This window comes from Microtus pennsylvanicus, chromosome X, assembly GCF_037038515.1.
Source record: "Microtus pennsylvanicus isolate mMicPen1 chromosome X, mMicPen1.hap1, whole genome shotgun sequence".
Taxonomy (NCBI): domain Eukaryota; kingdom Metazoa; phylum Chordata; class Mammalia; order Rodentia; family Cricetidae; genus Microtus; species Microtus pennsylvanicus.
The window spans coordinates 31321096-31333590 of NC_134601.1; the positions used below are offsets into that span (position 1 = coordinate 31321096).

The window sequence follows — 12495 nt, forward strand, 5'->3', positions numbered from 1 at the left end:
AGGGCTACTGATTTTTTTTTTGAGTTGATCCTGCATCCTGCCACATCACTGAAGGTATTTATCAGCTGTAGGAGTTCTCTGGAAGAGTCTTTGGGTCGCTTATGTACACTATCGTATCATCTGCAAATAACAAAAGTTTGACTTCTTCCTTTCCAATTTGAATCCCCTTGATCTTTTTATGTTGTCTTATTGCTATTGTTAAAACTTCAAGAACTATGTTGAAGAGATATGGAGAGAGTGAACAACCTTGTCTTGCTCCTGATTTTAGTGGAATTGCTTTGAATTTCTCTCCATTTAATTTAATGCTAGCTGTTGGCTTGCTGTATATTGCTTTTATTATATTTAGATATGATCCTTGTATCCCTAATCTCTCCAAGACCTTTAACATGAATTGGTGTTGAATTTTGTTAAATGCTTTTTCAGCATCTAATGAAATGATCATATGATTTTTTCTTTCAGTTTATTTATATGATGGATTATATTGACAGATTTTCGTATGTTGAACCAGTCCTGTATCTCTGGGATGACGCCTACTTGATTATGATGGATGATTTTTTGAGGTTTTCTTGGATTTGGTTTGCCAGTATTTTATTGAGTATTTTTGCATCCATGTTCATGAGTGAGATTGGTCTGTAATTCTCTTTCTTGGTTGAATCTTTTTGTGGGTTTGATATCGGGGTAACTATGGCATGTACTCATTCATAAGTGGATACTAGCCATAAACAAAGGACATTGAGCCGATAGTTCATGATCCTAGACAAGCTAAGTAATAAGGTGAACCCAAAGAAAAACATATATAGATCCTCTTTGGAAATGGAAACAGACAAGTTTGCCTGACAAAATTAGGAGCATGGGGGCTGGGGTAGAAGGAAGGTACTGGCTTTTTGAAATCCTATTCTCTTTGGATGGATACCTTGCTCAGCCTAGATGTAGTAGGGAGGGTCTTTGACTTTCCACAGGACAGGGTGCCTTGGCCTCTCTTAGGATTGGAGGGGAGGGGTGAGACGGAGTGTGGAGGGAGTGGGAGGAGGGGAGGAAATGGAAATTTGGATTGTTTTTTTTCAAGTAATAAAATAATTATAATAAAAAACAAAAACAAATTACCAAACAACCCCCAAAAAAGAAAACTTGTTTGTATTTAAAGACATTTAGGGATACCTCTGTGTAGTGAATAATGTTTCTGTGTGTACACCTTGTTGAACTTTTGGGGGCTGTTTTAAGACAGGGTTTCTCTTTGTAACAGCTTTAGCTGTCCTGGAACTAGCTTTATAGCTCATGGTGGTCTTGAACTCATAGAGATCTGCCTGCCACTGCATCTTGAGTGAGTGTTGGGATTAAAGGCACGCTCTACCACCATCGGACTAGTCTAACTTTTGATAGTTATCCCACATGATGCAAAATGAAAATAGAAAAGCACTGTTGTTTTTAAATGGTATATGCTTTAAGGTTTTCTTTTCCATTCTTTAGAGATACCTCTAAGTAGGTTTGACTTCTTAGTGTGTAGATGACTGTTAAAAAAGTTGGTGGTCAACAAAAGAGATTTCTATAATCATTCTCTGTGAAAATTGTTATTTCCAAAGGAAAGTCCTGAGAATGCCATTAGAGCTTAGACAGATGGAAAGTGAACTATTCTAGACAAAGGCATTATATAGGCCCCATGAGATATCCTCCCTTTCCCTCACTTTCAGCAATGTATTTTCAAAATACTTTGCATTTAATTTATTTTGTGATTTGTGTGCATGAAAATATGTGAACATCTGGAGTTTAGAGGACAATTTAGAGGAATTGGTTCCATCTTTCCACCATATGGATTCCAGGGATGGAACTAGGATTTTCAGGATTGATAACCAAGTGTCTTTACCCTCTGAGCCATCTCTTTGGCCCAGCAATATTGTCTTTAAAGACTTTTTCATTTTTATCTGTCTTTATCACCGTTTCCTTGATCTAGGCCCAAAGTTCAAGTCTCACCATCTCTGGGGTGTTTATAGAATGTACTCAAATGACAGACTCAGAATTAATTTTGGTTGTCATTTTTTGTTAGTATTTTTAATTTATTTTGTTGAGACGAGGTCTTTCTGTATAGTCCAGGATGGACTTGAACTCACTATATAGCAGAGACTATCCTCAGAATTGTGTGGATCACCTCACTTCAGTTTCCCAAATCTGAGCTCTCAGACATGCGCCTCCATACTTTAGACTTTATATTGAAAAATAAAGTATACAATATGTGATTTCAAATATGATTTTTTTATTTTTTCCCAATCCTTCCAAACATAAAACCCATATCCAAAGAGGTGGAATTTTTTTTTTACTAGAAAAAATGAGGATAAGTTATAACACTATTGAGACTTGTATCTGGTGTCCTTATAATGTGCTTCCTAACTTCTAGCCTCAAGCCCTATTTGAGTGTCTTGCTGCTACCTTGAAGCAGAGCTCCCTTTCAGCTGGGCCCTGTCTCAGATCAGTCAGCCATATCTTAACAATCCATTCTTTCATCTCACCCCACCTTCTACATCCTCTGAAATAGAGTACCCTTCAGAAACCCCCGTTATGTGACCTTGCTTATTCTAACACATAAGCCTAACACAAGAACCCCCCTGGTTTCCTATTGTCTACTCACACAGTCATTCCCTTTGTCCCCCTGTCCCCAAGGAAGAAACAACCTTTCCAGTCTACCTGTGTCAATAAATCCATGTTTTTCTTTTTTGGGGGGAGGCGGGGGTGAAATAATTCCACTACTTTTACAAAACAGACATATATAAAAAGCACTATCTCCTTGGCCTTCCTCAATCCTGCAGCCTCCTGTTCCACACTGTATCTTATCCCCTAACCCAAAGCTCATTTTCCCTTTGCAAAATGACTTTCAAGCCTTTTTAAAAATGTAAGTCTGCCACCATACATAGACGTACCTAAGCAGCACTTTGAAGGGATTTTATGTAGAAAACAAACAAGTGGTCTTAGCATATGTATTTTAAATTTTAATAATCCAATAATCATGCCACAGTACTTTATGAGATTTCATTCTTTCTTAGATCTCCAACTTATGTCTTGGATTTTAAGCTTGCTTCTGCTACATCCTCCTCATGACTCATGCTTTCCCCTGTTCAGTGTCTCAACCTAGATTCACTTCTTCTCTTCATAGCTTCCAGTCCTTGCAGAAGTGCTCCTCACTCCTTAACCTGGCAGTTTTGTTTCCACTCTGCAACCACCCCAAGTGTGCCTGAATATTTAAAGTAAATGCTAGGCTTAATGCCCACTGCTCAGCTGCCCCGCCTCTATGATCCTGTCTTTGGATTTTTCACCCGTTCATTTGGTTAAGTACTTCATTGCCTGATAAGTTCCTAAGTCAGGTGGATTTTGCCCTCTAGTGGACATGTGATTATATCCAAGAGGCAGTTCTGGTTGTCACAACTGAAGGAGTACTGAGTGTGCCACTCAGACAAAGAGAGACTAGGAGATCTGCCAAACACCCTAAAATGCACAAGAAACGTTAACTCACAACAAAGAATTAGCCAAATCCAAGTGTCCAGTACACTGAGATTAGTAAACCCTGCAATAGAGGAGGATAAACAAGCCCAAATAGTATTTGGAAAATTGCAGGCTAGGGATCTGGCCCCTAATCCGGATAATGACTGTGGGGTCACCAATAACAGATAACCTAAAGTCACATATCTGTTCTGGGTGTTTTATGGCTACAACGGCTTCTCATTCTCTAAGTCTGTAGTACCTAGAGAACAGCCAAGGACTTAGTCTGGTCCAGGTGCACTCTTTCCTCCTTTCACCTGTGGATTAAAATATACACATAGTTAATTTCGACATATCTTATAGCCACATGAAGGGAAGGAGAAGGCCAACCTCCTACTTATCCATTGCGCAGCCAACTTTGACCTTCCTTTAGAGTTGCTCCCCACAGAGATACGGTTCTGTTGTACTTTACATTTTTAAATGCACCGAGGTATTTTTAAATCCTCATTCTCCTCCATTTAGCAGGCTAATGAGCAGGACGGGAGAATCCCACCAGATAGCACTGTTCTTTGGCCCACGTAGACTGGCAAACCCTTTATGTGCTATTAGTTGCTGACTCACCTTGGAGAAGTGGCATGGCTTTCCTGTTTAGATCTGTCTCTAGTTGTGCATGCCATGGACTAGGAAATTTTACCCTGTTAAAAGGCTGGATAATCATGGAAATCTTTGCTTGCATGTAGTGCTGGCATCCTCCACAGTGTTTTAGAATACTCAGAGGGATGGCAAATTTCTGCCATGTTGAGTCAAGCATAAACCCAAGGCTAACCCATCCCGGGTTTCATTTGATGATTTTATTTCTTGTGGTATTACTCTCTCAGAATGGGAGCTTCCAGTCAAATTCACTACTGGGAACAATTACCCGAGGCTTGGTCTGTTTCTGACAATCAAATTCCCTCAAAACATAGGCATCCTACCCAGTTCATTCCTGGAGACATGGGATAAAGGAATATTTACTGCTTGCACTAAGCTTCTTCAACTCCCCCGCCAATTCCATTAAGTCTCTTTAATGATGTATTGTTTTGAAACTGCTTTTCTAAGTCAGATGTGGTAATATACACCTATAATCTCAACACTTAGGAAGTGGAGGCAGAAGAATCTGGAGCTGAGTCATCCTCAGCTACATATTAAGTTTGAGGACAATCTGGGCTACATGAGACCTTGTTTTTTTTTTAAAGAAAGAAAGAAAGAGAAAAATCAAGATACAAAAGAAAAATTGCATGTTTGAGAATGATCTAGTTCTCTGAATAGGCACATACTTCTTTGCTTAAAGAGAAAGGATCTAGGTAAAATAGAACCTTGAAGAACACAACTGCAAAGAAATAAAAGGTGACTGAGTTCTCTGTAGTCAGCTGATCAACTGCACTGTGCCTCCTCGTAATTGTCATCTCCTGGAGTCTCTAGTATCCATCTAAAACTGTTTGGAAAGCAGCCGGTTCTGTTCCCTACCTTAGCCAGGGCCAGGGATGGGCTATGGCCTTCAGAAGCACTGCTTGCAATGCTGACCCCGACTTCCAGTGATCCACGGACTCTTTATCCAATTACATCCTGACTATAGAGTCTACCTCTCTTCAGATCCGCAGTAAGAATCAGACAGGGTCAAATCCCTCAGGCTCCATCACTTAAGGGCTAGGTGTTTGGAAAGGGAGGGATTCCGTATATTCAGCTATCTAGGTCTACCAGACACTAGGGAGGACATACACATATGCATATCGAACACACACACACACACACACAGAGAGAGAGAGAGAGAGAGAGAGAGAGAGAGAGAGAGAGAGAGAGAGAGAAGCTATTCTGGGCTGTGAATGCTAATGATATAGAATACAACAGAAATAATCAAAACTTCTGCCTCCCCATACCATTTCTACTGTCTCAATATCTCACACCCAAATTTATCCCATTCTCTTGACCCCCCCCATTCCCCTTCCACAACTGTACCCAGTACCCTCCATCTCCCCCCACCAAAAAAAATGATATTCCATTGATTTGTTTCTGTTCTATTTCAAATTCCAAGTTCACTAAGGGTTTTGGAGCCAGATTCCCTTCCCACAGTGGAAGCAGTTTTCCCTTCTTGAAAAATTCACAGCTTTACACCAAGGGCAGTCCCAGTCCCCTGGCCTGCGAAACGCTGTTGTTCTCTTGTCTTTCTGTAGTTCCTGATGATCTCCTCTGTGGATTCCCAAATCAGACAGGTGGCTCACCTCACAGGCCATGGGATAGGGATGCACCTGAGGTGGTCTGTCTATGGTCGGTAGTTGGGATGTGGTGGGCATGGCTGGGAAGGGGCTTTCATAGGAGTATGTGAATGAGGCAGGGAGTTGGACAGTAATGGGTTCAGAGGAGGATGCGGATCTCAGATTCAGGGACTGGGAGAGAGAGCACATGGATGATTCCTTCGATCTCAGATCACCTGCTCTCTGCCTCTTCAAGGGATAATTTTTCCACTTCATGACTCCAAGAAGGTGCATGATACTTCCATTGGTCTCCTCCGAAGCCTCTTCAGGGCCAGTTACGGTCTCTGTCATAGTAGCGGCTGTCATCTCCGCTCTGCCTTGTCTTCCTTTAGCAGCAGCCATTAACTCCGCCAAGTTTTCCTTTCCAGCTGACCATTGTGTCCCTGTTCTTCTGACAAAAGCTGGAGGAAGGGTCACAGCCGGTTTAACTGCAGCTGGGAGAGCCCTCAGCTCCTGGGGAGAAGTGAATAGGGTTGAGATCGGTTCTGGGAATGGGGTACACACATAAGGGTGGGGTGGGCAAGGGTAAAACAAAAGCAGGTGACAAATCTTACTGCCTGGAGGATCTTCAGTCTCAGCAGGTCTCGCTCTCTCTGCACCTCTTCCAGTTTGGCCTGGACCATTTGAAGCTGGATAGCTAACTCCTTCCGTTCCGTCTCTTGTTGGTGAGTGAGCTGCTTTAGGTCTGATGTCAAGGATAGTGGAGACACCTTATGCATGCTAGACAAGTCTTGTAGCCACTGCACCCCGTGCCCCTGGAGGCAGCCTTGCCTGTGAGCGAAACGCACCCCCAAGGCCAAGGTGCCCCAAGCACAGGCTTCACGAGCCTCGCTAGGCACCTCGCTATCCTCCAGGATAACTTTGAGCTTGTCTTCCACCTCTTCCCAGGATAGGGAGAGGTTTTCAAGGTAGAAATCAGGGCCTTTGTCGTGCTTGGCCATTTGTTCGTTGATGAATGTCGACACCTTGCTGTGCCGGAACCCACTACCAAGATCCTCAGGATTCAAGGCCATGATGGTTGAGTGTCTTCTGGTTTTTCCTGGCACTGAGAGAATAAATCAATCTGCCGTCCTTGCTTCTTTAGTCCCTTGGTGTTAGTATCTCTCCTCACCGTCAATGTCCTGTCAGCCTTTCGTTCTTTCCGGCTCTCCCCTCCCCACCCATCCCTTCCCCTTCCCTCCCTCTGGTCTTCTGGCACACTTTTGATCCCCACAGCAGGTTCTCTGGCCCCGCCCCTCAACTATTATGTCATAATGGATTCTGTAGCTGCCGTTCTTTAAGTGATTTCTCAAGTGACCTCACCTTCCCAGTCAATGAACAGAGTTCTAGGTCCACCATAACTGCCTCCTCAACATAGGATCCACTTAGCAGTCTCACCAAGGTCTTCCTATCATACATCAAGAGAGGAAGCACAACCTCAGACTGTCAGGCTGTCTCTCTCCAAGGACTTAAGGGAAAGGAAATCTTTAGACCAACTCTGCTGGTTTTTGATCTACGACTATTCTAACTTCCAGACTGTGAAAATAATAGGGAGAACTAGATGGTCTCTACACCTCCTTGGAAGTAAGGGAAACATCCTTGAAGTCATGTGGGGGAAGAAGGGGACAGAAAAGACTTGAAACCAAAGGAACTGAAACTCTATGAAAAAAAAAAGATTTAAAATTCTTGCTCCTCTTCTTGCCAGGGAGTTCACCCTACACAAAAGACTCACGTGGCCCTTCCTGGAGCTACAATGTTGCAAGGCATGTCTAAAGACTTCCATTACCAAACTCTTTCTAAAAAGTAAGACAACAAAAAACCCTACTTCCCAATAAAAACTGGAAAAAATATAGGCAAATTAAAATTTATTGATATAAATGATAATTCATGGGTTCAGCATATTAAGAACCAGATGAAAGTTCCGAGCAATCCAGTCATCAGAAAAAAATGGTGAGTTAGATAAGCCTGGATGGAGAGAAAGCACCTGATGGATTGTAGCTAGGCATTTGGTTGTTGGATCACTTGGCTGCCTGGACTGGTTGAAAACCATCCAATTGTAACTGGTAGAAAACCAGCTCTTTCTAACCCTTTTAAGTTAAGGTTTGTTTGCACATCAAATTCATTGTGGATAACTAGGAAATCTATGGAGAGGACCTCGGATTGATCTTTTCTTTATTTAACTTACTTACCTTCTCATTTTTATTATTTTAATTTGAAGTGGGGTTTTTGCATTTAAAAGAATTAATAGGCATTTTTAAGTCATTCTGCATTTTTGGAAAATTGAGCAGAAACCATTTTCCATCTACTTTGTCTCCAACACCATTATTAGTTTAACTGGTTAAAATTACAAAGCTAATTTAATACATTATTAATTAAAGTTCAGATGAACATTCATCCAGAATAATGCAGTCTATAGGATTTGAAAAATATATGTGTATCTATCATTTTTAATTCTTCAACTATTCATCACCCCACCCTACATTCACCCCAGTACTTGGACAGCCAGTGATCATTTTTATTAGGTCCATAGTTTTTGTCTTTCCCAGGAAAAAAAATACATTTGGAATCATGTAACAATAGTATTTTCAGATTGATTTCTTTCTTTTAATAAATTTATTATTTTTATTCATATGCATTTAATCTATCATTCTGGAATTTATAATAATTTCATCCATGTTATAATATATTGTGAGCATATCTGTCCGGACCTACATACCTTTCCTTCTCCCCTTTTCACACTTATGCTAATCTCTTTTTTGTTTGTATGTGTTTATGCATCTGTAAAAATTTAATATTCAAAAATAAGAGAAAACACATTTCATTTTTAGACTCTGGCTTGTATTATTTAATGTAATGATCAATTGCTCAATATTCTCCCACATATCCTAATTTTATTCTTCTTATGGCCACATAATATTTTACTGTGTATAACCAAATTTTTACTACTTATTTTATTTTTTAGATTATAATATGATTACATTTTTCTCTTATTGTTCTTCTTCAAAACCCACCTATGTACCTCTCCTTGACCGGTACCAAATTCATAGCCTCATTTTTCATTACATGTTATATATGAATACATGTTCCTAAATATATCCTGCTTAGTTCATATAATAGCTCTGTGTTTTAAGGCCTAGAATTTGATATTGGATAAACAATTATTGTGCTTTTCCTTAGGAAAGACAGTTTCTCCCTCTCTCAGCATTTCTTAGTTACTTGTAGTTAGTTCTTTGTAGAAAGATGGACTCTTAAGGAAGCTTGAATTGGCATTTCCCTGATTGCTGAGTATATTAAACACTTTCCCTGATGTTTATTGGCCATTTGTATTTCTTCTTTCAAGAATGGATTATTCAGTTCTTTAGTTTATCTATCAACTTGGAAATTTTTTTCTTGTGTTTAATTTTGTTCTAGATATTAATATTTTACATAATACATAATTTACATATTTTTGTAATGTAGCTTCCTCTTCATTCTCCTGGTTCTTCCCTTTACTGTGTAGAAGCTTTCTAATTTCACAGAATTCTAATTTTTCAATTCTTGCTATTATTTACTATGTTATTGGATTCCTGCTCAGAAGGTTGTTGCTTATACTTCCTAGATGTCAAAATGTTTTCCCCTAGCAGTTTTGACATTTCAGGTGTTACATTTAGGTCTTTCATCCTTTTTCAATTAATTTTTGTACATGGTGAGAGATAGCAATCTATTTTCAATCATCTACATGTAGATATTCTGTTTTCCCGGTGACATTTGTTGAAGAGGCTATCTTTAATTCAATATGTATCTTGACACATTTGCCAGCAATTAGATGGCTGTGGCTTCATGAATTTGTTTCTGTATCCTTTTTTTTTCTATTTTATTGATATACATTTCTGGCTTTGTTCTAGCAACATAAAAGTTTTGTTGCTATAGATTTTTAGTATAAATTGAGACTCATTGTGATACCTCTAGTATTGTTTTTCTGCTTTGATTACTTTGGCTATTTGGAATATTTATTCTTTCTAACATACTTTAGATTATTATTAATTATTATTATTACTTAGTTCTATGAAGAAAACATTTGGAATTTTGAGGATGACTAGGTTGAATCTGTACATCATATATTTTTAAACAGACAGGTTGTAGCATCTTCTAGTGCCTTCTTTAATAACATTCTTCAGAATATTAATGATTTATTATAAGTGTATTGCTCCTCTTAGTCAGGCTTATTCTTAGGTATTTTAAACTCTGTTGTAAATAGGCAATTTTCTAAACCTAAATTCATTCTTTACAAGTTCATTATCTATGAATAGAAAGGCTGGTTTTTCTGTTGTTGATTTTGTCTTGAGATTATGAATATGGTCTAAGTGATTTCTGATGGAGTCTTCAAGAACTTTTAAAATGCAAGATGATGATTATCTGTAAATAAGAATATTTTGATCTCTTGCTTTTCTGTTTTTATCATTTTTTCTTTTTCTATTAATTCTGAGGCATTCAACTTGAGAAATTAGGTGGTGTGACTAGAGATACTCTTAATCATAATACCTAGTACAAAAGGAAATTCAGACTGCAGGAAAAGATCATTTCCTGACTCAGTAAGTTTGTTTATGAGAATTATGTTTTAGCTCTTAGTTTGTTGTACTGGCAAGGAATTTAAAAGGGAGGATTTAAGAGGAATTGGACACATATACATGATTTTATATGTTCAGTGCATTGTTGTGACTAAGATCGAGTCACTAGTCACTTGGATAAAGTTGCTGGAAATAAAGTTTAGAGGGATAGAAAATAAAATGAAGTTTTGGCTATTACAAATAATGCTGCTATGAACATAGATGGGCAAATGTCTATGTGGTATGACTGTGTAGACTTTGGGTATATGCCCAAGAGTAGTATTGCTGGATCTTGAGGTAGATTGACTCCCAATTTTCTGAGAAATCATCATACTGATTTCCAAAGTGGTTGAACAAGATTGCACCTCTACCAGCAATGGAATATTGTTCCTCTTAATCCACATCCTCTTCAGTATAACCTGTCATCAATGGTTTGATCTTAACCATTCTGATAGGTGTAAGATAGTTTCTCAGAGTTGTTTTGATTTGCATTTCCCTGATGGTTAAGGATGTTGAGTAATTCCTTAACTGTCTTTCAGCTATTTGAGTTTCTTCTGTTGAGAATTATGTTTAGATCTATACCCCTATTTTAAATTATATTATTTGGTATTTTGATGTCTAGTTTATGGAATTCCTTATATGTATTGGAAGTTAGCCCTTTGTCAGATATGGGGTTGGTGAAGATCTTTTCCCATTCTCTAGACTGCTGTTTTGTCTTATTTACTATGTCCTTTGCCTTACAGAAGCTCCTCAGTTTCAGGAGGTTCCATTTATTCATTGTTGCCCTCAGAGTCTGTACTACTGTTGTTATATTTAAGAAGTGATCTCCTGTACCCATGAATTCAAGGATACTTCCCACTTTCTCTTCTATCATGTTCAGTGTAACTAGATTTATGTTAAAGTCTTTGATCCACTTGGACTTGAGTTTTCTGTATGGAGATAGATATAGATCTATTTGCATTCTTCTACATGTCAACAAACAGCTATGCTAGCACCATTTGCTAAAGATACTTTCTTTTTTCCATTGTACACTTTTGGCTTCTTTGTCAAAAATCAGGTGTTAATAGGTATGTTGATCAGTATCAGGGTCTTCAAGTCCATTGATCCACATATCTGTTTTTATGCCAATACAAAACTGATTTTATTTTTGTAGCTCCATAGTAGATCTTGAAGTCAGGAATGCTGATGCACAGGATTGTTTTGGCTCTCCTGGGATTTTGTTTTTCCATATGAAGTTGAGTATTGTTCTTGTGAGGTCTGTGAAGAACTGTGTTGGGATTTTGATGGGGATTGTATTAAATCTGTAGATTGCTTTTAGTAAGACTGCCATTTTTACTGTTAATCCTACCTTTCCAATAACATGGGAGATCGTCCCGTTTTCTGGTATCTTCTTCAATTTCTTTGAATGGAACTAGAAAAAAATCATTCTATGTGATGTAATCCAGACCCAGAAAGACAAACATGGTATGCATTCACTCATAAGTGGTTATTAGATGTAAAGAAAAGGATAACCATGCTACAATCCATAATCCCAGAGAAGCTAGGTAAAAAGGTGAACCCTAAGAGGGACATATATGCAGGACTCCAGGAAGGAAAATAGTTAAGATATCTTGAGTAAACTGGGAGTGGGTGGGTAGAAGGGAGCTGATGGGGGGTGAGAACATGAGGGATGAAGAAGATCGAGTTAGGGGAAGAATGGTGGGGGTGGGGGAGAAAACAATGAAAGAGATATCTTGATAGAGATAGCCATTATGGAGTTAGGGAGAAATCTGATGTTATAGAAACTCTCAGGAATTCTCAAGGATAACCCCAGCTAAAACTCCTAGGGATAGTGGAGAGGGTATCTGAAAGGGCCTTCTTCTTTAATCAGATTAATAGCTATCCTAATTGTTATCATAGAACCTACATCTAGTCTCTGATGGAAGGAGATACAATGACCCACAGCCAAGCGCTGGGCTGAGCTCCTATAGTTCAGTTGAAGAGACGGAGGAGGAATCATATGAACAAGAGGGGTCAAGAACACCATGGAAGAAAACCAAAGAGACAACTGACCCAAGCTAGTGAGAGTTCACAGACTATGGACTGACAGCCAGAAAGCCTATATGGGGCCAAACTAGACCCGCTGAATGTGGGTGATGATTATGTAGCTTGTTCTGTTCGGGGCGGCTGGCAGT

At 39.0% G+C, this 12495-nt stretch overlaps 2 protein-coding genes across 2 annotated transcripts in view; one reads left to right on the top strand and one right to left on the bottom strand.

The window, feature by feature from the left end:
• The window catches only part of Il1rapl2 (interleukin 1 receptor accessory protein like 2), a 1189456-nt gene that overhangs the window by 632848 nt on the left and 544113 nt on the right, over positions 1-12495 (top strand). The gene's annotated exons all lie outside the window — the stretch shown is intronic.
• Tex13a (testis expressed 13A) lies at positions 5541-6769 on the bottom strand. The gene is made up of 2 exons (XM_075958716.1): positions 6311-6769; positions 5541-6209 (listed from the first exon to the last, which is right to left on the bottom strand). Exons 1-2 carry the CDS (start codon positions 6767-6769, stop codon positions 5541-5543), a joined length of 1128 nt encoding a protein of 375 aa, XP_075814831.1.